The following is a 26,190-nucleotide window of genomic DNA, read 5'->3' as shown; positions in this document are numbered from 1 at the left end:
CTGGCATGATAATATAAGGGCGAACTATGCAGACTTAAGGCTGAAAACAATCACTAGAATTCTGGGTGTATTCTATCCTATCAAACAGAATACTACCAACACGAACGTTTTTAAGTATCAGATGCTATTATGTGTCAATTGCTATTAAAAACGATTACTTGTGTATTATTTCATCGTACTGGAAATGTAAGATTGTTCATCGTCAGAGAACCCGTTCGACGGTTACTATGGTTACAACATCACCTTGTGCAGAACGTCACCACTTTTTGGGGTAAACGTGAAACGCATAACATGTTTTGAGAAGGCGTTCTTTGTGGCATTGTTCATTCAAGTAAACCGAGAAAACAAATAAAGTGAGTGTTATTTTCAATATAGCTTTTGCATTTTTGACATAAGAAATGACCATGTGTTAATGCAGCGTTGCAACAAACAACATTGTTTTCGCAATGGGTATAACGTTAGTGATTCGAGTCAGTGCTATCTATTTAGCTAACTAATGTTAGCCGATTTCCATACCGTAGCTTCACAGTTGACTGCCGTTTAGCCACTGTAACCGTCATTATTTCAAAACAATAGCGTTATTTAACGTACATTTGTAGGAGGAATTCGTAATAGTTACTTTTGTAGCTATGTATTTGTATTCTGTTTTAGACCATGCTCACTTAGCTGCCTTGACTTAATATCTAGCTAGCTTACAGGCTAGTTTCAAATTATCCAGTTAGCTACGTGTAGCTATTTCGCGTTGCCACCATAATATGTGAACGGAGAAAGCTTAGCTAGCTATATCTTTGTAGGGCGTTTAAGCGGTGTTGTTCATGCCCTTAAAGCAACGTGCACTATTGTTTTAAGCACCACAGACCACATAGCTATATGCATCGCACCGTGGCTAGCTTTGTCGGCAACGAATCACTGACTGAGTATAATAACATCTTCGCTAGTTGCGAGAGAAGCTATGCTGCGCTACAGCATTATCAAACCCTGCAATACAGATGCATGCATAGGCTCTTTTAATATCTGATCCCAAATAATTAGTTTCATCAGTCAAAATTTGAAAACCGAGGCATCAGATGTTTTTCTGCAGAATGTAATAATTGTTGTGGTTTACATTAATATATGCAACGTCCAGTACAACACATGGTGACAGTCCTTGTATGATGATGATGGTGGTTCTTCTACTCCATGGCACTGAATCTCCTCTGCTTCTCTCCTTCTCTAGTGGACCGTGGGTCTAAGCGCAGGCAGGTGAAGCCTCTGGCTGCTTCTCTGCTGGACGCCTTAGATTATGACAGCTCAGATGACAGCGATTTCGAAGTTGGAGATGCGGATGCCTCAGGTAACGAAGCAGTAGTAGGGGTTATTTCCCATGTATATTGCACCCTTTGTAGCAATTAGGGCATCTGACCAATAACCAAAAGGTTGTCGGATCCAGTCCCTGAGCACATGGTGACAAGGTAGGTTGGGTATTACAGAAGACCATCATTATGTCTGTACTGTAATAGTCCATGTTATGGCCAGAACAGCTCAAATAAGCAAAGAGAAAAGACAGTCTATCATTACTTTAAGACGCACAGTTAACCCGTAAACTTTCAAGAACTTTGTGCAGTCGCAAAAAAGCATCAATGGCTATGATGAAACTGACTCTCATGGGGACCCAGAGTTACCTATGCCGCAGAAGGTAAGTTCATTAGAGTTACCAGCCTCAGAAATCCACGATTAACTGCCCCTCCGATTGCAGCCAAAATAATAATGGATGCATCTCAACAACAACTGTTGCGAGGAGACTGAATGAATAATCAGGCCTTTATGGTGGAATTGCTGCAAAGAAACCACTACAGGACACCAATAAGAAGAGACTCCGGCCAAGAATAATTTGAGGAATTTGGTTCTATTTACTGTGTTTGTGTGATGCGGAGTGGGTGAATGGATGCTCTCTGCATGTGTGGTTCTGCAACTTGACAATGTCATTGTCCAAAGGTCTGACATGCACCTGAGTTTTCAGAATGAAACACATGTGCCTGACAACCAGAGACTGGCAAGAATCAGACATGTATTTTTTTAATGTGATTAAGTAGTAATAGACAAATGTATTGAATATCAAAATAATTTCCTGTGGATACACACACATATACAATACAATAGTGTTGTCACGATACTAGAATTTCTAACTTCGATACGATACCTTGAACAATATCGATATTCGATACCATTTTCGATACCACAGAGAAAAAAACTGCCACAATATTAAGGGGTTATTTTTTTATTTAAAGCTAAATATAACAAGTCTAGAACATATATTTTACATTAACAAAAATGTCCTGAGGTAGTGCACTTGTTCAAAAGCCTCTCAGATTGCATTACATTCAAAAACCAATAAAGTATGCCAAGAAGTGTGCTCAGTGTTGAGCCCAACACAGCCCAAACACCAGCTCTGCATGTCCCAGGTTTCAGGGACAAATTGCAGAGTTACTGCCATGAACGTGGAAGTGGCTCTGCTTGTCCACAGATCAGTGGTGCATGAAAAAAAGGTTTTCCTTCCAAGATGGTTCATTACTATTTCTTTTGTTTCGTTATATAGGGCTGGGATTTCAGTGTGCATGAAAAAGTTGCGTGAAGGAAGGGCATACCTGTTGTTCAAATGTTCTAGAAGTTGTTTGAAGCCAGGTTTCTCAACAGTATACACAGGAACCTGATCCATGCAGATGTACACTGCTACAGCCCTGTTCAACTTCTTGGCTTCATTTGAGTTTGCTTCATACTTACTTTGCTGTTCAAATACAGCTGGTAGTGTAGGTTGTGATTGTGTTGTTTTTGTTGCAGGTCGAGTCTCATCTTCTTTCTGGTGCTACAAGAGAATGCCAAACTTTAATAAACATTTTTTTTTTTTAGACCACACTTTTAAAATGAACTGAATGAACTAATCTAAAAACTTAGGTTAATGGTAATAGATATTTGTTAACATGAATAAGCAATGAAAAATACTTACAAAACATTTTTTAATCAAAGTTAAAAGTTGATTTAAACTAACATTCACTAATACATGTACTGATTAAAATCCAAAGTTCTATTTGTTAATATTTTTTCATTGGACCAGAGCTAACATGATCCGTTATATTTTTATTACCTAATACCTACTGTTATCAAAGATTAAAATATACTGTAACAAATGCATTGCTCATCGGTCATAAAAGCTGGTTAATACATTAATTTGATGAACAGATTTAAACGCAAACGTGCGTGCATCACACGCGAAAACTGTGCTCACTGGATCGACATGAAGTCGTCAAGTCACCTTTATTTATATAGTGCTTTTAACAATACAGATTGTGTCAAAGCTCTTAACAGTATCAAATTGGAGGATAGAGTGTCAGTAATGTATAATAATAATACCAACCTTGAGAAATTCTTTATACAGATCCGGGTGTCGGTCTCTCAAGTGCTTTGCTATATTAGTGGTGTTAGCGCCTTTTGTTAGCGCTGTTCTGTAGCATCTCTTGCATATTGGCTTGCTTGTGTCCTTCGACTTTCCATGTTCATTTGCCTCATATGCAAAATATTTCCAGATAGCACTCCTGCTGTGTTCCTTATCAACCAAAGCCGGTCGCACGGGCGCTGCACTCGCCATCTTTCCATTCACTTCACCTTTGCTAACCAGAGCGAATGAGACGAGTGGGAGTGCGAGTGCGCGTGCGCGTGTGGTGGTTGTCAACGCGCCTTTGGAGACAAGTGAAAGTGAAAGCGCGGCTAGTATCGATACTTCGGGAAATGAGTATTGGTACCGTTCAGAAATTTCAGTATCGATATTTATCAAAATATCGATATTTTTGACAACACTACAATACAATCATGTGAACATATAAGTACATCCCCTGGAAAGTTGTCTTTTAGTTGACATGTTTGGACATATGAATATATAATCTTCAAGTCACCCCACAACATTTTTGTAGGATTGAAATATGGGCTTTTTGTTGGCCATTTCATAACCCGCCATCATTGTTGCTTTGCTTGTGTGTTTTGGATCGTTTTCCTGTTGCAAGATCCATGTTTGTTTCAGCTTTTTGATCGATGGCCCCACATTCTCTTCAATAACAATATGTTCAATATGGAATTCATTATTGACCAGTTGGCCAGGCCCTGAGGCAGCAAAGCTATCCCAAACATTAATACATCTGTTTCCATGCTTTATGGTTGGAATGAGGTTCTTCTGTGAACAGGCAGTGTTTCATTTTGGGCAAGCAGAGTCTAGCATTGCAACCAAACAACCCCACTTTTGACACATCTGTCCAGAGCACACTGTTCCAGTAGATTTTATCTTCACCCAGGTGTTGCCAGGCAAATGTAGGTGGTTTCTTGATATTATTGTTTTCAAGCAGAGGCTTTGTTCCTGACCTCCCATATAGGCCAAGTTTGTGCAGTCTCTTTCTGACAGTTGACACAATCACTTCAATATGGATTGTGGCAAGAGTGGCCTGTAGGTCCTTTGATGTTACGCTCTGGTTCCTAGAGACCTCTATGAGCATCTTTCAATCAGGTCTTGGGCTGAATTTGGTGGGAGATCTATGTAAATTGCCAGTGGTCTGGTAATTTCTGCATTTGTAGATGAGCCGTTGGGCAGATGTACTTCAAATTGTTTGGAAATGGCTTTGTAACCCGTCCAAAACTCATGGGCATAATCATCTTCAGATGTCCTCGGATAGGTCTCAGATTGGCGTAAGGCTGGACCCTCCCAAGTTACTCTAATGATTTTCAAATGTTTTAGTGCTAATGTTTCACATATTTTTGCCATTGTAGGGGAGCACTTTTTCTGTGTAAGTTAATTGCAGAAATAAATTGACAATGCTTGACATGATATAACAATGATAGTAAAGGCAGTGAGAAAACTGTTTTAACATAGGTAGGTTTGTTTTAATACTGTCCGTTTAAATTTAGCGGCAATTGGTTAGTCAGTTATTTGGTAAATAGTTTTTCACATGCCAGAACAAGCCTAATGAATGGGTTTGCCATGAACGTTTAACGTTTAAAGACATTTATTTACTGGCGCATGATTTTATTTCTTTGAAACACTTGTTTGACAAGGCAGTTTGATTGTACCGATAGATTTAATTGGCAATCTATCAAAAATATTCAAAATGAAAATATTTCTATGTGCTTGTACAAAAGAAAAACGTTTTCTTAAAAAGTCACCTGCTTTGGCGTAACAACTCTTATCCAGTCAGGATGAAAATTTTCGTGGATTCTTTGGCCCCTCCTTCTCATGAAGGCTCTATTTTGCCGTGAATTTTAAATGACACGGTGATGTGCAGCCCTGAGATATTCTTATCTAGCTGTGATAATGTCCATGTTAAGACAGCCTTCGTCGTAAGTATCTCAACTAAGACACTCTGTCTGGTGTGTCTGCCAGTGCCCACCCCCCACACATCTTCACTCTTCCATGCAGGTATTCCGAGGTGTGGATTAGGTCTTCATCACTGTGTCTGGTAGCAATCTTGCCGAGCGCTGCTGTATGGCATTAACTCTCTGCATGATCTAGAGACTGGCTTTGGTCACTGAGGCGGTCCTACCCTGTCACTTGTCTGGCTGGTGTGGACTTATCGTTCTGTCATCCCTGAGGTCTTCGTCCGCCTTGTGTGAAACACAAGGCACACATACACACACACACAGGCACACACAGGCACACGCACGCACACCAAAAACATACACACGTGTCTTACAACACACACGGATTGTATAATGATACTTTGGAATCAGACCATTGTTAGATAGGCCTGTAGTTTAAAACTTTCTTGTTGAAATTATTTCTTCAAGTCAGTTTGATTGCAGATCTTAGAACTAAATTATTTGTGCTATTTGAATACAGATGTAAAAAAGTAACTACCTTTCAAAAACTATTGCATTGGCTGCTATCAGCTAATGGCTGGGCTGTATCCAGAACTACAGATGTAAATACACTAGAGCACACACAATTCCTATAATAATGTAATCCATTTGACTGTGGATTATTTCCAATGTGCATTTTACATTCTATCCTCAAATGTTCTGCATTTATATTCTTTCTGTATCAACTATATTTTTGTATTGCGGTTGATGTTTGTTATTGTGAATTGTCATTTCTAAAACTGAAGTGTTCTACTCTAGGGTTGAGAAGCTAGATGCCTGAGAGTGACGTTAAGTTCTTTTTACTGGCTACGTGTTTGTGTTAATGCAGTTGTATGCATTACTGTCACAACAGCAATCAACAGAACGTTATTATTCATACTGCTCTCTTTCCTACCATGTTTCTAGGATCAGAGGGCAGTGCCATTGGGAGTGATGAGGAGGAGGAAGAGGGATCCAAGGCTCAGAGCGCTGCAGAGGGCTCTGACAACGACAGTGACTCGGACAACATCGGCTCCGCGGATGAGGGCATAGATGAAGAGGAGGCCAAGGAGCTGAAGGCCGACGACACCCGGACGGAGGACCAGGAGAAGACTAAGGAACAGCCAACCGCCTCCGACACCACAACCAACACCACGAAAAACCCTTCTCCGTCAGGGGGGTCCAGGAGCCGAAGGAGAAGGGATGAAAAGGACACGGAAGCCGGCAGTGGAGGGAGTGGAGGGAGTGGAGGGAGTGGAGGCAGCACAGGTAAGCTTGGCTTGCGGACATTCATTCTCTCATCATGTTTTCAACGCCTGAATACACATTCCCCTTTCAATGAAATCCCTTCAACCTGTCCGTCCAGGCTGTGGTAATCCGGATGACGCCGGACTACCCAACGCTGCCGCGCAGGAGCCCAAGAAGTGGAACTTGCGTCGGAACCGCCCCCTGCTGGACTTCACCACCATGGAGGAGCTCAACGAGATGGACGACTACGACAGTGAAGACGACAACGACTGGAGGCCCGCGGCCGGCAAGAAGAAAGGCAAGATGGCCACCGCCCAGAAAGGGGGGAGCGAGGGAGAAGACGATGAGGGAGGAAGCTGCAGCGACGACGATAACCAGGAGGATGAAGACTGCGACGACGACGACGAAGATGATGATAATGGAGAGGGGAGCAGCAGTGACAGCGACAAAGAGGCGAAGAAACCCCGGAAGAAAGCGAAAAGCAGCAGTGCATTTGATGAGGAGCTCACCAACGACAGCATGTCTCAAGGGAAGGGCAACGAGGTAAACACAGCGACCTCTATGTCCTTGTTCTTACTATCACACATTGTAGCTAGCAAACCGCATTAAGCTGTCAGCATTTAGGCCAGGGGTGTGGATCAGGGGCCAGATCTGGCCTGCGAGGGAGTCCAAAATGGCTTAGGGTTAGGGTTAAAATGGCTTTAGGCGTTTCATGTGCTGAAAGTTTTAGAGAAGTTTGAGTAATTCTCTGATCTCTTTTGGATCCATTCTATTACCCAGCCCAGCTCTATGTTACTATGTGCCACTATAATCCAACGAGGAGATTTGATGGTATCAATGAAAAAACCACAGAGACTTTTTACAGAGCAGCTCTATGTTAATCTACTTAGCTTGGAGTCTATCACCGTGAATGGGATTTAGAATACTGCTATCTGTCAATAAGGGGGATCTGTGGTCTGAAGAGAGTGGATATTGTGAGAGGCTTTGGACTTTGTTTTCTCTACAGTATTTGTTGTGTCAGGTCAGTTATACTGATACATAAAATTGACATCGCACCAGTACATTTACAGTCACCTCCAAAAAATGTACACCTACAGGTATCAATATGTTTTGGGGCTCGACAATGCTGTAATTTCAAAATGGTTTTCCAAAATGAATGAAAATACCTTACAATGAAGAGTGTGCACTTTACAACCCAAGTTATTGTATCATTTCAAATTTTAGAAAAAAACAGAAGATATTGCTGAATGAGGCCCAGTTGTGCGTAAGCTTGCATCTACGAGTAGGGTCGATTTTAAACATTCACTGTGCTTTTCTGCCTCTCTACCCAGGATGCCCTGCTGGAGCGTGCCCAGACGTGGAGTGCCTCGGCCCAGAGGATGGAACACATCCTGATCTGCTGTGTGTGTCTGGGCGACAACAGTGAGGATGCCGACGAGATCATCCAGTGTGACAACTGTGGCGTGACTGTCCACGAAGGTAAGCACCGCCGAGATGTGGAAAGAAAACACAGCAAGTGTCTGTGTTGGGGGGGGGGGGGTGTACACACAGGAAGTCCTGTTCGTGAGCGTTTCTCCTTTTGCCAAGATATAATCCGTCCATCTGACGGGTGTGATATATCGAGAAACTGATTGTACAGCTTGAGCATTACACGGACGCATTTTGTGCTTAAGGCAATAGTGGGGGCTCGACATCTGGCTTCTTCGCCTTGGGATCGTCTGAGACTAGCCGACCGAACAGCTGATGAAATGAGGCTTTGCACCGCCCAAGAAATTATACACAAACTGACAGAGACTGTGACAGATAAGCTCGCCCATTGTCTCACCAGGTCCTTGGCCTGTCTTGCAGTTTGGCTTCCTAACAGATTTAGTGGGTAAACACTCACCACGGGCACGCTGGAGAAGTGTGTTCTTCACAGATAAATCCCGTTTCCACCTGGACCGGGAAGCCACTCAGTAAGAACATAGACATTGGTGCGTGTTGGGTTTCCATTTTAGTTCATTATGGGTTATAAGTTTAATGCCTTTCTATTCTAATTATACGATAAGACCATGTCGGAAAACTTCAGAACTAGTTTCAACTACACTGGTTGGTAGCTGTTCCGATTTTTGTCGGATTACATATATATTTTTCTATCAAGGTTGAGATTTTAAGAAGGGGCAGTGTTTTGTTTCCCATTTATGAGTTTTGGTGGCACCTTCCAAACGGTAAATAATCACCAACTCACTGTCCAGCCTTCACCTTACATAAGCATGGAAACAACCAAAGCATTAGTACATTCTTCCTGTCCAACACAGCCGTGGTTCGAGTGGTCACTGAGGACCATGCTGCCCTGTTGATTTCTCCTATGATTTTGAATGCTTTTTTAGTAAGAATTGCCTGATGACTAATCTTTATCAGTTCTAATTTGGTATCTACTCTCTGTGGCTCTGGCCAAAGCCTAACCCTACCCCTTTATTTTCTAGCATTATCAGCCTAAACCTACCCCTTCATTATTTAGCATTATCAACTTAACCCTACTTCCTCATCATTTAGCATTATCAGCCTAACCCTACCTCCTCATCATTTAGCATTATCAACCTAACCCTACCCCTGCATTGTCTAGCATTATCAGCATAACCTTACCTCCTCATCATTTAGCATTATCAGCCTCACCCTACCTCCTCATTTAGCATTATCAGCCTGACACTACCTCCTCATCATTTAGCATTATGCTCATAGTATCTCTGTATGACTCGTTGGAAAGATAATCTACGGTTTCTCATATCGTGTCATACCACCCATGTACAGCACTAGATCTGTGTGAAGGTACAACCACTATTTAAGTATGTTTTACTGACTTAAAACACCTACAAATGGGTGGTTCATCCAGACAATGATTTACAGGCATGGATCTGACAGACTATACATGTGCTGGTCATAATATTTGAATATCATCAAAAAGTGAAACTTGTGTATTATATTCATTCATTACACACAGACTGATATATTTCAAATTTTTATTTATTTTAATTGTGATGATTATAACTGACAACTAATGAAAATCCCAAATTCAGAATATTACTTAAGACCAATACAAAAAAAGATTTTTAGAAATGTTGGCCAACTGAAAAGTATGAACATGAAAAGTATGAGCATGTACAGCACTCAATACTTAGTTGGGTCTCCTTTTGCCTGAATTACTGCAGCAATGCGGCGTGGCATGGAGTCAATCAGTCTGTGGCACTGCTCAGTTGTTATGAGAGCCCAAGTTGCTCTGATAGTGGCCTTCAGCTGTTCTGCATTGTTGGGTCTGGCGTATCGCATCTTCCTCTTCACAATACCCCATAGATTTTCTATAGGGTTAAGGTCAGGCGAGTTTGCTGGCCAATTAAGAACAGGGATACCATGGTCCTTAAACCAGGTACTGGTAGCTTTGGCACTGTGTGCAGGTGCCAAGTCCTGTTGGAAAATGAAATCTGCATCTCCATAAAGTTGGTCAGCAGCAGGAAGCAAGATGTGCTCTCAAACTTCCTGGTAGATGGCTGCGTTGACCTTGGACCTCAGAAAACACAGTGGACCAACACCAGCAGATGACATGGCACCCCAAACCATCACTGACTGTGGAAACTTTACACTGGACTTCAAGCAACGTGGATTATGTGCGTCTCCTCTCTTCCTCCAGACTCTGGGACCTTGATTTCCAAAGGAAATGCAAATTTTACTTTCATCAGAGAACATAACTTTGGACCACTCAGCAGCAGTCCAGTCCTTTTTGTCTTTAGCCCAGGCAAGACGCTTCTGACGCTGTCTTGTTCAAGTGGCTTGACACAAGGAATGCGACAGCTGAAACCCATGTCTGCATACGTCTGTGCGTGGTGGTTCTTGAAGCACTGACTCCAGCTGCAATCTCCCCCACATTTTTTAATGGGTTTTGTTTCACAATCCTCTCCAGGGTGCGGTTATCCCTATTGCTTGTACACTTTTTTTCTACCACATCTTTTCCTTCCCTTCGCCTCTCTATTAATGTGCTTGGACACAGAGCTCTGTGAACAGCCAGCCTCTTTAGCTATGACCTTTTGTGTCTTGCCCTCCTTGTGCAAGATGTCAATGGTCGTCTTTTGGACAGCTGTCAAGTCAGCAGTCTTCCCCATGATTGTGTTGCCTACAGAACTAGACTGAGAGACCATTTAACGTGTTTTGGGAGATATTGAATTTGGGGTTTTCATTAGTTGTCAGTTATAATCATCAAAATTAAAAGAAATAAACACTTGAAATATATCAGTCTGTGTGGAATTAATGTATACATTATACACTCACCTAAAGGATTATTAGGAACACCATACTAATACTGTGTTTGACCCCCTTTCGCCTTCAGAACTGCCTTAATTCTATGTGGCATTGATTCAACTAGGTGCTGAGGAGCATTCTTTAGAAATGTTGGCCCATATTGATAGGATAGCATCTTGCAGTTGATGGAGATTTGTGGGATGCACATCCAGGGCACGAAGCTCCCGTTCCACCACATCCCAAAGATGCTCTATTGAGTTGAGATCTGGTGACTGTGGGGGCCATTTCAGTACAGTGAACTCATTGTCCTGTTCAAGAAAGCAATTTGAAATTATTCGAGCTTTGTGACATGGTGCATTATCCTGCTGGAAGGTAGGCCGTGGCATTTAAACGATGCCCAATTGGCACTAAGGGGCCTAAAGTGTGCCAAGAAAACATCCCCCACACCATTACACCACCACCACCAGCCTGCACAGTGGTAACAAGGCATGTTGGATCCATGTTCTCATTCTGTTTACGCCAAATTCTCACTCTACCATCTGAATGTCTAAACAGAAATCGAGACTCATCAGACCAGGCAACATTCTTCCAGTCTTCAACTGTCTAATTTTGGTGAGCTCGTGCAAATTGTAGCCTCTTTTTCCTATTTGTAGTGGAGATGAGTGGTACCCGATGGGGTCTTCTGCTGTTGTAGCCCATCCGCCTCAAGGTTATGCGTGTTGTGGCTTCACAAATGCTTTTCTGCATACCTCGGTTGTAACGAGTGGTTATTTCAGTCAAAGTTGCTCTTCTATCAGCTTGAATGAGTCGGCCCATTCTCCTCTGACCTCTAGCATCAACAAAGCATTTTCGCCCACAGGACTGCCGCATACTGGATGTTTTTCCCTTTTCACACCATTCTTTTTAAACCCTAGAAATTGGTTGTGCGGGAAAATTCCAGTAACTGAGCAGATTGTGAAATACTCAGTCCGGCCCGTCTGGCACCAACAACCATGCCACGCTCAAAATTGCTTAAATCACCTTTCTTTCCCATTCTGACATTCAGTTTGGAGTTCAGGAGATTGTCTTGACCAGGACCACACCCCTAAATGCATTGAAGCAACTGCCATGTGATTGGTTGATTAGATAATTGCATTAATGAGAAATTGAACAGGTGTTCCTAATAATCCTTTAGGTGAGTGACCAAGTTTCACTTTTTGAATGGAATTACTGAAATAAATCAACTTTTTTATGATATTCTAATTTTATGACCAGCACCTGTAGTTTAGACCACTGATGTCAAAGATATTTTACGCCGATTATCTGATACTGGTTTTGATGACCACATATGGGCAGGGGCACACTGACATCCATTTTAACCATTACCATACACACACACACACACACACACAGTTTTTGATGTGTAGTGTTTCAAGTCAGCCCTCTGATTTAGTCAGAAGATGCAAAAAAATAACCTGACTAACATGTAATGTTTTGGGTTATTTCTGCTGTCTTGCTCAACTACAGCTGGGTAATAAAAACGAATTACAGTTACCAGGACTTTCTCTGGCTATTAGGAAATTAATTGAATGGGACTGGCTTTCATGAGAGAGAATAAACCATGGGAGAGGACGTTGATTAATGCATGGGAGCAGGGAGTGGGTTCGAGAGACGCAGGGAGTGAACCAGCCGAAGTGGGGCGGAAATAGTTGGCAGACAGTTGAAGACGTCAGAGGACTGTAGAAGAGCAAGATGCTGACAAGTAGGAACTGTCCTCCCGTGGTGAAGAGGAGCTGACAGGTAGGAGTTGTGTGGCTGCCCACCCCGTAGACAGCTGTTCTTTTCTGAATGTGGCCCCTCCCTTGTGAGACGCTTCCTGCACACACGCGAGGCCATAGCCATGCCTCGTCGGCCGACCGCCACCCTCTCGTGCCAGCTGCGCCACGTTGCCAGGGCTCCTGAGGGAGAGAGGGCTGGCTCACACGGCTGCCTCGCCGTCACAACTACTAACCCGCCAAGCGCGGCTGCCCGGGAGGGAGAACCAGGCGCACTCCCCGTTTCAGTCTCCCGGCACTACTCAGTGTTTTATTTTAACCTACTACATTGTTTATGAGCCACGGCGTGAGATTTTAGATTAACAAGTGTCAACATCTGCGAACGTTTGAAACGTTGAATTGGAAACTTTGAAACACGCAACAATGCAGCACCTCTTGTGCACACAAGACTGGGGTTGGCATGACAGGGGGAAACGGGAACAGCCAGGCCCTGCTCACCCTTAGAAGAGGAAAGTGACCTGGTGTTTTGCAGCCTCAAGAGAGGATGCTTGATCCTAAACCCATGGCTGCTGGTTTATTCTCTGTGATCCTTTCTCTGAGCTGTAGGTGCGCAGTTCTCTTTATGATGTCACTGACAACCCGCTGAGGAGAAAAGAGAGAGAGTGAAGACTTAGAGAGAGAACGAAAGGGTCCTGAGGAAGAGATGAGAGATGAGCTGTCATCTATGTCTGATGCCGGTGCGAGTCGCTGACTGTCTCGTCTCGCTGCTCGACTCCATCGCTCTTTGTTCTTCTCTACGGAGCTCTGCACATTCCCCCCCGTTCAGACAGACACACTCCTTCTCTCCTCCTCCAACTAGACCAGAAGAAAGATGGGATGAAAGATGAAAGCAGAAGATACAGGAAGTCCAGTGCAGAGAGAGAGAGCTAAAGATCAAAAGCCTTGGTGAGCACTGAGCAGAGGCCCAGAGAGCCGGCTGTCCGTACAGGCAGATCCTGTATCTATCACTGCTGGGACCCTGCAGACTAGCTGCTTTTCATTAGTGGATGTATGTGTCAGTTGTCCCACAAGCATTGGAGTCTGGTCAAAACTCTCCAGACCTCAATGAGCCCTTAGGGACACAGACTGATGTGTGGACTGGGACAGGAATTCAGTTGTGGAGGCTTCACTTCTGATATAACATGGGTTTCCAAAGTATCAGAACTTAACTATTGTCAATTATATTTTGTTCATAACATTTTCTATGGGTGCCAGTAATTGTAGCATGCATGCTTTTGAATACTATAAATATTTATTAATTATTTGATAAATAACAATATTTTCACAGCATTTTTGGTTCATATAACCTAGCCTGCCAATAATTCTGGAGTTTTGTTTTTACCTTATTGGGAATTAAAGAAATATATTGCAAAAGGTGTCTTCCCTACAAATCAAGAACCCCTCCAGTATACATTATCACCTAGACCACCTGGTATCTAATGAAATGAGAGTAATGTGGTTCCGATAATGTGTTTCTGGAATGCCAAATAAGCTGGATATCGTTTGTTGTGTGCGGAGGCCAGAGGGAGGTCTGGATTTTGACATGTGCTGTCCCTGTAATGGTTACATGGAGCAGGATTTTGCAGGTAAGCTCCTTAAATTCCGGCCCCTTGGACCATGCCTTGACAGCCTGGCACACAGATGTGAATTGGTGGCCATAATATTTGGCAGTCTTGTCCACATATAGTGCACTTTCTGTTTGGACGTCTTTGGGCATTTGGATTGACATTCTTTCAAAATACATGCAATAATGTCATTTACTTTAACGTGTGAATTATATCTTGGAACAGGGTAGTGTTTGTCGTTAAATAACAGAAAACGCATTGTTGAATCAAGAGTTCTTCCAGTGATATATTATGGAGACACCATCTAAATGTATTTTGCTGCCGTTGTGTTGATACCTGTAGATGCAGTGCTTCATAGTGCTTAACGTTTATTATCGGTGACAGGTTTAGTACTCCTCATTGTATATTTTATCAGAAAGTTGGAGTGCCGTAGAGCAATGCATTGTGTTCTTTTTGTCTTTAATGCCCTGTTGCAGAAACATCCTCCAAATATGAATTACCTGTTAACATATAGATGCACGGGCTGCAGACCCAGGCTCAGGGATAGCTAACTCTAGACATTATTTAGAATGTTTATATTTACAAAATACTTATAGTATTTGGTATAATTTTGGAATTTCTATGAATGTGACAGGGAAGCAGGCTATGTTATTTTGTAAGGCTTCAGAAGGCTTCACCCCTGAATTATTACTTTGTGGTAGCACCTTTTGGCAGTAATTACAGCTGTGTGTTTGTTTGGATAGGTCTCTGTCAACTTTGCACACCTAGATTCAACAATATTTAATTTTTCATCTTTACGAAACTATTAGGTTTCTTGGGGAGCACCAATAGATAAGTATTCCTGTCATGCAACACATTTCCAGTTGGATTTATGTCAGGGTTCTAACTGAGCCACTGCAGGACATTTACCTTTTAATCCCTTGGCCACTACATTGTAGCTTTGTGGTTTTTGTTGTTCTCTAGATGAAAGGTAACTTCTGTCCCAGTTCCAGCTTTCTAGCGGAGGGCAGTGGTTTTTCCTCACTGACTTTGTGTACATTGCTTCATTTAGTTAAATACTATTTAACTAAATGAAGTGCCCCAGTCCTTAATGTAGAGAAGGATCCCCATAACACGTGGCTGCCGCCACAATGCTTAAGTGGGGCTTGTGTTCTTTGGATGATGTGCTCTTTTGGTTTTGTGCCAGATGTAACACTTATTTTTGACAGAACATTTAATGTTTTGCCACATACAGTGGGGAGAACAATTATTTGATACACTGCAGATTTTGCAGGTTTTCCTATTTACAAAGCATGTAGAGGTCTGTAATTTTTATCATAGGTACATTTCAACTGTGAGAGACAGAAATCCAGAAAATCACATTGTATGATTTCTAAATAATTAATTAGCATTTTATTGATTGACAAAAGTATTTGATCACCTACCAACCAGTAAGAATTCCAGCTCTCACAGACTTTTTCTTTAAGAAGCCCACCTGTTCTCCACTCATTGCCTGTATTAACTGCACCTGTTTGAACTTGTTACCTGTATAAAAGACACCTGTCCACACACTCAATCAAACAGACTCCAACCTCTCCACTGGCCAAGACCAGATAGCTGTGAAAGGACATCAGGGATAAAATTGTAGACCTGCACGAGGCAGGGATGGGCTACAGGACAATAGGCAAGCAGCTTGGTGAGAAGGCAACAACTGTTGGCACAATTATTAGAAAATGGAAGAAGTTCAAGATGACGGTCAATCTCCCTCGGTCTCAGGCTCCATACAAGATCTCACCTTGTGGGGCATCAATGATCATGAGGAAGGTTAGGGATCTGCCCAGAACTACACGGCAGGACCTGGTCAATGACCTGAAGAGAGCTGGGACCACAGTCTCAAAGAAAACCATTAGTAATATACTACGCCGTCATGGATTAAAATCCTGCAGCACACGCAAGGTCCCCCTGCTCAAGCCAGTGCATGTCCAAGCCCGTCTGAAGTTTGCCAATGACCATCTGCATGATCCAGAGGAGAAATGGGTGAAGGTCATGTGGTCTGATGAGACAAAAATAGGGCTTTTTGGTCTAAACTCCACTCCCCGTGTTTGGAGGAAGAAGAAGATGAGTACAACCCCAAGAACATCATCCCAACCGTGAAGCATGGAGGTGGAAACATCATTCTTTGGGGATGCTTTTCTGCAAAGGTGACAGGACGACTGCACTGTGTTGAGGGGAGGATGGATAGGGCCATGTATCGTGAGATCTTGGCCAACAACCTCCTTCCCTCAGTAAGAGCATTGAAGATGGGTCGTGGCTGGGTCTTCCAGCATGACAACAACCTGAGACACACAGCCAGGGCAACTAAGGAGTGGCTCCGTAAGAAGCATCTCAAGGTCCTGGAGTGGGCTAGCCAGTCTCCAGACCTGAACCCAATAGAAAATCTTTGGAGGGAGCTGAAAGGCCGTGTTGCCCAGCGACAGCCCCAAAACCTGAAGGATCTGGAGAAGGTCTGTATGGAGGAGTGATCCAAAATCCCTGCTGCAGTTTGTGCAAACCTGGTCAAGAACTACAGGAAACGTATGAACTCTGTAATTACAAGCAAAGGTTTCTGTACCAAATATTAAGTTCTGCTTTAATGATGTATCAAATACTTATTTCATGCAATAAAATGCAAATGAATTACTTAAAAATCATACAATGTGATTTTCTGGATTTTTGTTTTAGATTCCGTCACTCACAGTTGAAGAGTACCTATGATACAAATTTGACTTCTAGATGCTTTGTAAGTGGGAAAACCTACAGAACCTCCTTTGTTTTCTTCTGGATTCTTGCATAATGACTTCCTTCTTACCACCTTACCAAACAAATCCGATTTGTAGTATTTAGAATATTGTTTTCCGATGCACCTGACCAGTGTTGTTTATAGAAGCATGTAGCTCTGTTGTCACTGGTTTTTTGGTAGCCTCTCTGATTAGTCAACTACTTTCTTATTCATCTAGTTTGGAGTTAGACCCTTATCAGGGCAGGGTCTTGGGCACTTCTTAGTTATTAACAATTGAAATTCTCCTTGGTTCCCATGGTTGAGAGTTTGCTTTGCAATTCACCTTCCAACAGAAGAAACTTACAGAAACTGTTAAATTTATCCTGAAATCATATGAATCATTACAATTTAACACAGGTGGTGGCCATTTATCTTGGTATGTGGTTTAAAAGTTGATTAGTTACATCTGCACTTGCTAAAGGGGGTGGAGAACTATCCAATTATTCTTTTAACATTTTAAAATAACACCTAATATAAATCTACTTAGAAGTGATGGAGTATTGTATGGAGGGAAGTAGAAATTAGTCGTTATTTAGTTTCATGGAACAGAGGTACCAGACACAAAAAAAGAAGAAAACTTCCTGTAGGTGATTTTCAGATTGCAGACCTACTTAAGACCAGATCAAGACAGCTGGTTAGGTACTGCTCCGTGTCTGCTGTTATGACCAGCCTGTGCATGAGAAGGTTCTTTTTGTTGCCCTTAAGCGTCTCTGCGGTATTTGAATCCCTTTATTGATGTAGTGTTATTTGTGGGTTGAGAGAGTGCTCAGATGTGTGTATTGAATTATGACTGACATCATTAACTGCAGCGCCATTACAGAGACTCTGATGCACTCTCTCTCTTTTTCTCAATCTGCTTTATGTCTTCTGGACTTCCTTAGTACTAATTATAGCTTTTTAGTAGAGAAGACATGGAATTGGCTGTTGTTTTTCTATCACTTTTTTATGTCTGCACTTTTTGGTCTCAGCACTATAATGGTATCCAGTGTCATTTTAAAGCAGCGTGGTTGTTAAAATGTTCTCCCTTAATAAAGAACATCACATTTTCATTAATAGGCCTAGGCTGCATCACTAATGGCCCCCTATTTCCTACATAGCAGACATACACTATATTGGAAATAGGTTGCCATTGGGGACGTGGGCTTATTCTACCACCAATTAATTCCTTTTGCTATTGATTTCACTCAGGCACTAACGAGTTCTGGAACGTAAAGTTAATTATTTTCCCAAATGTACTCAATTAATTTAGACTCTGCAGTTTGGGCTTATTTGTTTAAATGCATATTCAGTAGAAAAAATACATTTTGGAGATTTGTTGTTGTTGTTGCAATGGACATCACGTTTGGCCATTCAAATTAATTAAAAAGTGTGTTGAACTTCCTTGGCCTGGTTAGTAGAGGACTGAGTTTGAGCCTAGAAATCACAGCTTTATCAAAATAATAGAATTCTATACAGTTATAGACTGAGGTCCATGTTAGATGTCCATTTGTTCCTCTAACTGGTCTTGTTCCTCTAACTGGTCTGGTGTGTCATACTGCAGCTGCTGCTGGCCTGTCTCTTTGACACTGGCAGTGGCCTTGGCGTGCTGTATGTCAGCTACAGAATTAACGCAGGCACAGATCACATCTTAGCTTTCCTTCCAACCATCCCCCTTCTCTGTACATGGGCGTCACAGTGTATGCCTGTCTATGAAAGGTGGTACGATGCCTTAACTTCCACTGGTTATTGATTAATTAGCCACGTCCGTTGCAGAACTGTGAGGAGCTCATCATTTGTACTATCTGAGATGGAGCATTTTTATTAGTCTGTACCCGCTCTTGTAATTCATCTGCCACGTTTATCCTGTTTTTCTAAGACCCAGCTTCCCTGCGGCCACTGTCCGTGGACATAGAACAGTCGATACCAAGGTATGGGTCTTCGGAAAAACACATGCTGCTTGTTCGACCGGCTAGTCTGTATCTGGATCCACACGTGCCGGAAAGGACGTACTCTCCAGCCCTCCAAGCTCCCAAGCCGCCACAAGGGGTCACCGGGCACAATGAGGCAAGACGGCAATACTCGATTTACTGCTGGCCTATTCTACCGCCGTCCGTGGGGCCCCCTGGGCTAATTCACAAGCAGGAATCCTGGTGTCGCGGTACGCTGCCAGCTGCAGGGCCGGGACGTTACCGCTCCACCAGGGGCTCCATGGCGCATAAGGTGCTAAGTGCTTAGCGGACCCGCGCCCTCATCCATGGCTGTGTGGTACCAGGGCATGCAGCCTTCTGTAGGTTCTCCATATTATCTCTCCTGTTCTGCACCAGGGGTGTTCTCTCATTAATATGGGTCAAGAGCCTAGCTCAGCTCAAGGTTAAAAAATGTGTTTCGCCTCCTGCTGTTTCAAGTGACCGCAAGAGCCTTAATGCTCCAAGGGCACCTCCCGAAGCCACTGAAAGGACTGTAATGCTCCAAGGGCACCTCCCGAAGCCACTGAAAGGACTGTAATGCTCCAAGGGCACCTCCCAAAGCCACTGAATGGTGCTTAAATCCACCCCTTAATTGAAAAAGATCTAAAATGCTTTGCCACTCGGTTTGTTCGAGCCCCAAGGTAAGAGGCTTGAGGATTGTACATATGATTCCGCAGAATTGTGGACCAGTACTGATGTGGCCTGTTCACTTCCAAATGAATAGTAAATATCGCAGTGGGCCTTTAACAAGTGCATAAAGTCCTAAGCTGGTACTTTGTGTTATATCCTGTGTATCTGAGGATGAGAAGTGCAGGTCAGTGAATGAATGGAACACATAGGAGAACACGAGGCATTGTGAAGGTGCTTATTGACAGTTTGTTTTTTAAATTATGTTGTAATTCATTATCAGGCCTTTCTCAGGTGACAACATTGAATTATATTTTATTTTTAAATTAGTCCTCTCTCTCTCTCTCTCTCTCTCTCCATCTTCCTTTCAAAACAGGTTTAGAAAATCTAATTGAAATACAAAACGCTATTAAGCGTGAAAAAAAGTATTGTGCTTTTTCTTCCCTCATAACTAGAAAATGATTCATTCTATGGTTTGTTGGCCATGGGAATGATTGCATTGTTTTTTAAAAAGGAATAGAAACGTTTAGCGTTTTTGAGAGACCACACTCTGTCTTTTGGGGTTTTACTGCAGTGCTGCTGACTTTAAGGAAGAAAGCCATCAGTTGTGTTTACTTCTCATCCATCTGAGAACACCTGTGTCGGTTTATCTCCATGTTATCTCTTTGATGCCCTGTTTTGCATGCTGCCTCTGTTCATATGGGTGCTTTTGAATAGGTCCACATAATCTTGGAATGAAAAGTTTTAACGTTCATAGAGAAATGTAATTAAACTTAGCTAAAAGCGTAAATAGCATGCATCGTGACGACTGGTTACTATTGGCTTTCTGTTTTTGGTTGGAGAAGATAAATCTTTTGACAGACAACCACAGAGTATGATGAAAACATTCATTTTGAGTTGTTTTATATACTGTGTGTGTGTGTGTGTGTGTGTGTGTGTGTGTGTGTGTGTGTGTGTGTGTGTGTGTGTGTGTGTACACATACAAGTAGTTATTGAACTGCATGTAGAAATCCCTGTTCTCATACATTTATTTTTTATGTAGACTTATTTTTGTATTTTATTTCTTTATTTAACTAGGTTGAGTCCAAATGGCCCAAAAAAATTGAATATTGATTTGTGAGATCTATTTGAAATATAAATGTGGAGTAGTCATAGAACAGGTCACTCTGAAGCAGCACAGATAAAAAATAATTGAGTTACATTTTCATTTAAGGGCGGAGCTGTTTAGTACCCCCATGGTTCAGTAAGTATTGCTGATTTGTTGTCTTGGTTCAATGAGGTTATGTGTAACCTAGGAATAGATTAAAAGTTAGATCATTCCTTATGAGAGCTTAATCAGAAATACTATGCTTTTTATTTTCTTACAATTGTAAGCACAATTTCTCAAAACAACAAGATAAAAGTTTAATATTTACAGGCAATGTAAATATGTTAACAAGGATCAGACAATACAGAGGCCTAGGCTTAAACTCTGACACTGCCTGCTTTAGTGTTGTGTTTAATCACACTGCCCAAAACATGTAGCTTTTGTTGATTTTTAAAGGCTGAAATCAAGACATATATAATGTAACCAGTAATATTTATGTAAAAGAAAATGTTAAGATACATTTAAATGATTAGTCTCTCTACCCTTTGTAATGGAGGCTGTAACTGTATTCAGATTCACCCGATCTCATTGAAAGAGGACTTAGCCAAATAATTAAACCTTTTCATTAGTTGAAGTCTAATAGAATGACAGTCTAATCATATTAGCTAGCAATAGCTCTGTGCCGCGACGGTTATGTACCACGATGTGTGGCTTCACTTGTTCAGCAGCACCGTCGTTAATTGGTCGACGGTTGTGATGAAACGGGCCTTCTTTGGATCGTTGAGCAGCCACCAAGTAGGTGTTACATTCCATTGTCTGATGCAATCACGCCCTAATCAAATTCCAACATGGAGGTCAGTGTTTGTTTTGTATTTCCTGTCACAGCCGCATGCTCCCCTGCTGCCAGGCAGACGGCCACGATAAGCTGGACAAAACGTGGAAAACGTGTTTGATTTTGATTTGAGGGGCGGGCTGTAGCACTAAATAATCATTTCATACTTCCCTGGGCACTCCTTGGGCACTGTTCTTCTAATGAAAACTACCCCTATCCTACCAGAGATGCCCACCAATACTTGACCTTCTAACCTGCCTGGACACATGCTGGCTAAATTTACTGTAGCTATTGCACTAGTAATCTCTTTGACCTGGTCTGAATTGGATGCAGTGGGCTACTGGAAGACAGCGGAGACGAAGTTGTTGTTTCTTTTTGTTTCTTTCATGCTCTGGTGGTGTGAATCCTCTCATTCTGACTTATCAACCCCACTGCGTCTCCTTATACTAATGCCCGTGTGCTGGAATTCTATGGTTAAGATGACACTGTTACGGTTACTATTTGAAATAGCCTGCTTTTTTCACCTCAGATTTATTGGTGAACTGTAAAACGTGGCTCATGCATTGCCTATGGGCTATATGCTTAGTGTATATTTTCGCCATTTAAAAAAATACATATATATATAGTATTCTTTTAGGTTCATAGTGTGGCGCGAACTGAGGTTCGAGGATCAGACAGCAGGTCTTGCGGGTGAGGTGGGGAGCGATGGACACCACGTTAGTGATGATTAGTATGACAGGGCTGCCTACATGGAAACGGGAACATATCCGTGTGCTATCAAGAAAACTGATGGTTTTCTCACCTGTAAGAGGTGTGCCCATTGCTTTTCCTTTGATGCCGGAATGGAGAGAAGCTCTTCAACACGTTCTCCCACTTCAGCTTCATATTAGAACGTGATGACACGGAAACATGCGCACGTGCTCTCTCGTACACATGCACTCAACGCTTCTGTAGTATGTTAACACCTCATGTGTTAACAATGCCGCCTCTCCTCTCAGTAGGACCATGTACCAAGGCAGGCCTCTCCTTCACTACTCGTTCTTTAAGCAAGAAAAAAGCACCTTTCATGATATTTATGCTTTGATTGTTGAAGAATATGACCTATAAATGCCTCATGAGCTTGGTTTATTGTATGCACCCAATCAGAATCCCATATAACATGTTGTTTATATGCGTATGTAAACAAAACTAAACAAACACCAGTGCCTCCAAAAATGGGTTCAAACAAGTTGTTCTCAAAAATCATGGATATCTTTTTTTTTTTTTTTTACAGAAACATAGGCATGATGTATGCTTCCTTATTGTTTCAGCTGCTGAGGACCAGTTTAATACAGTTACAGTGAAAGTTATTTATTGAGCATTTGTTCGTGTTTGTGCTCTTCTTTTCTCTTCTTGTTCTTCTTCTACTTGATTTAGTATACCCTAGCCCCCCACTACCGTCTTTAACTGCCAAGCTCGTCATTTCTGACAAGGATAATCTTCACATGGAGGATTATGAAGCTATCCCATAGTCATCACTTTTGGTCAGCTTAGCTCACATTAGCCAGCACCCTGTGGCTTAGCGCTTCCAGCTTTGTATCTAGGTTCAAAAGGAACATCGGAGATTTGCGGCGACTGTTCAGCCATAAGTTGGTAAAACCAGCGTGGTGATCGTTCACAGCTCCCTGTTTCCGTGGTTCAAAGCACCAATCGCTATTAAGAGCCTGACTGTTGCCAGCAGAATTTCCACTAATTCCTTTTGGTAAAAGGAAAATAACCTTGAACGGAGCACCTGGGGACTGAGCCTCATGGCCTTGAACACACAACATGGAGGGAGAATGGAGACGGAAGTTGAGGTTGAATATAAGACAGTTATTTTTGCTTGGGGTTCAGAATAAAGCTGTGGCTGTGTCCTAAGTGCCCTATTGAAATAATCGCTGCTGAAAGTCGTATGTAAAATGTTTGTATTGAAATATAAGAACATGTCCATAATATATTTGCAGTAGAAGTGGAATGATCGTGTTTCTAAACATTTCTTCAGCACAACGTTTTTGGAGTGCATAATAAAAGCATATCCTGAATTGTCGAATACATTTTAGTCAAATACTGCCACTTTGCTGTCCTCTACTAGGAAACGTGATCATTGCCTCCGATCAAAACTGGTGTTGCTGCAGTTTGCCTTGCTTCCACATGTGTGTTCCACATATTGCTGCTTTAATTGATGCAGTCCTGAGCTGATTGATGCAATTCAAACTCCCTCTCAAATTGAAGCAAAAGATCTGGTCATCAATAAACTGGCAGGATACGGTTAAATCACCCCCTTAATGATTGACGCTGATGAACATGGCGTTCAGTGCTCTCTAGCTGAAATAGGCTGAATTTCCACAGGCAGTGTAATTTCTAATATTTTGTTCTTTGATTGGTACCTTGACGTTTTTCTTCTTTTCTTTCCAATATGACCTGCTTAGGTCATCTTCCTGTATGTTGTCCACTCCCAGCTCTACCAGCATACAAGGTAAAACTCTGGGCATGTGTACATGTTTTAAGCCAATACAGTCGATTCTAATTATTCACCATGATGGTTTAATGGTGGACTGGCTATGTGAGAGAGAAGTGCATACAGACATAAACATTGCTGCCTGGTTAAAGATGTTGAATGTTTTCCATTGGTGGGTCAACTGACTCCTCCGTGTAGTCCAGAATGACAAGCATTTAGAACATTGAGCGTTTCATTTGCGAGACATTTCCCGTAGCTCAGTGAGCCTGGAGGCTGCTTGACTGAATTAGGAATGAGTGTGTTATCTCTCCAATGAAAGGCAGGGAGACTGATTGCTGCCCTCATTGGTAGCACAGAGCACGTTTGGCCAGTGTAATAGCAGTCATAGAAACCACATCATCAAATGTAATTGTTTTGGCAAACCTGGAAAATTAGGAAGACAACATTAACATGCTTTGCTTGTGGCATATGGCTCCTCGCTCTTGTCTAGTCTTAGGCAATAATTTGATTGAATGTTCCCCATTAGAATGCTGGAACAAAATATTGACAGAGAGCTTTCTGGAAATGTGAAAACAAGTAAACTGTACTTTAAGTTACACAGTGTTATATGCTTGTCAGCGCACTGTCTGTAGCATTCTCAATGGTGGGCCATCTTCACACTGATTCTTAAGGATTTTGGGTAATGAGGCCTTTTGTCTTCCCCAGAGTAAGGTGAACTTGTTGAAAGGGTTTTGTGTGTTACATCAGGAAGGTTGAATGAAGTTACTCTTAGTGCAATGGCTAACTAGTGCAATGTTTATGGGAACAGCTAACATCTGATGAAAAAATAAAGCTTGGTTGCCAAAATACCATACTATACTTTTAAAATGATTATGCTCTGTAATGGTTATTAAAAAACAACGAGTTTTTTGCTCTACAATGTGTTATTGCTCCACAGACTTTTAACCAGAATATCACAGATGAGAAATATTTTCAGATGCCCCTTTAGGGCATGATGTTGCCAAGGTAACAAAGCCAATAAGATTTGTGTCTGTAGGAGAATGTCTTCCTCTTCTACTTATTGCTTAATTCTTGACTCCAGAGTCGTAATTGTCGTCGCTAGCTATTGCCAACCCTAACCCTGTTTAAATCGCAACTCACATGAGGTACGACCAAGCAAGTGAACAACGCAATGTGAATAGCCAAGTATACATTCTCTATGGCGTTTTCATCTCTCCATCGGTAGACCACAGTGTGTGTACAATATGTTACTTACACGCCTGCCCTTCATCATCCGTTCCAACGTCAGTGAATGCTAGCAGCTAAGGTCAAAGCGATTGGTAGACATTAGCCAATTGCTAGCCTTCTGAACTGTTAAACTCTGCTTTGACAATTCAAATTACTTCCTGTGTGTCTTCTAGGTTGCTACGGAGTGGATGGGGAGAGTGACTCGATCATGAGCTCCGCCTCTGAGAACTCCACTGAACCGTGGTTCTGCGACGCCTGCAAGAATGGAGTCATGCCCAGCTGTGAGCTCTGCCCCAATCAGGACGGGATCTTCAAAGAGACAGATGCAGGGAGGTGGGTTTTGACTTTTTCCACCAGTATTACATGTTGGTGTTTGTAAGCATTTTATTTGATTAATTATGAACACTTTGATTTGACTCGAACACACTACTATTCGTGATTACGTGTTACAGGAATTCCCTAAATATAGTAGAGGTTTTCAAGTGTCCACCAGACCCGAAATTACAAGATTTTACCAGGATCCGTCCGGGTCTGAGATTTGTACTTTTCTTTATGGTTTAGATCTGACGTAATTATGACGGTCTCAGGTATGCTGAGTTTTATTGTATTCAATGACTAGACCCAAATGGACCGGTCCTTCGTTAATTACATTTCTGAGGTAATGAGAACTGGAATCTGGTTATCAAAAAGTGGAGCAGCATTTTTGTGAGGACAACAATGAACAGGTAGGCTATCCCTCTTCCCCAGTAGAGGTCAACTTGAACCAAAGAGAATCTACTAGCCAGAGCGAGATGAGCTCATATCTAATGAGAGGCGTTAGTGGAACCCATTCAGAGTTTTTCAGCTGGTTGTCAACATAGATTTCCCTGCTCTGCAGCTTGACTGCCAAATCAAGTTTCTGTCCCAACCTGGTCCCAATCCAGATGACAACTAAATGCCGGTCCACTTGACATCTTGCTATCTACTAAGTC

At 42.1% G+C, this 26,190-nt stretch overlaps 1 protein-coding gene across 6 annotated transcripts in view; it reads left to right on the top strand.

The window, feature by feature from the left end:
- Positions 1 to 275: 275 nt before the first annotated feature.
- The window catches only part of phf14 (PHD finger protein 14), a 95,016-nt gene continuing 69,101 nt past the window's right edge, over positions 276 to 26,190 (top strand). For all 6 annotated transcript variants that reach the window (XM_010873181.5, XM_029122682.2, XM_029122681.2 and 3 more), the window contains exons 1-6: positions 276 to 353; positions 1,217 to 1,333; positions 6,280 to 6,621; positions 6,719 to 7,143; positions 7,932 to 8,079; positions 25,393 to 25,552. In XM_010873181.5, the coding sequence (XP_010871483.3) occupies position 353; positions 1,217 to 1,333; positions 6,280 to 6,621; positions 6,719 to 7,143; positions 7,932 to 8,079; positions 25,393 to 25,552 (1,193 nt within the window). In that variant the 5' untranslated portion in view covers positions 276 to 352. The remainder of the gene's footprint in view (positions 354 to 1,216; positions 1,334 to 6,279; positions 6,622 to 6,718; positions 7,144 to 7,931; positions 8,080 to 25,392; positions 25,553 to 26,190) is intronic.

Source organism: Esox lucius, chromosome 10 (assembly GCF_011004845.1).
Source record: "Esox lucius isolate fEsoLuc1 chromosome 10, fEsoLuc1.pri, whole genome shotgun sequence".
Taxonomy (NCBI): domain Eukaryota; kingdom Metazoa; phylum Chordata; class Actinopteri; order Esociformes; family Esocidae; genus Esox; species Esox lucius.
This window is presented reverse-complemented; position numbering and strand designations above follow the sequence as displayed.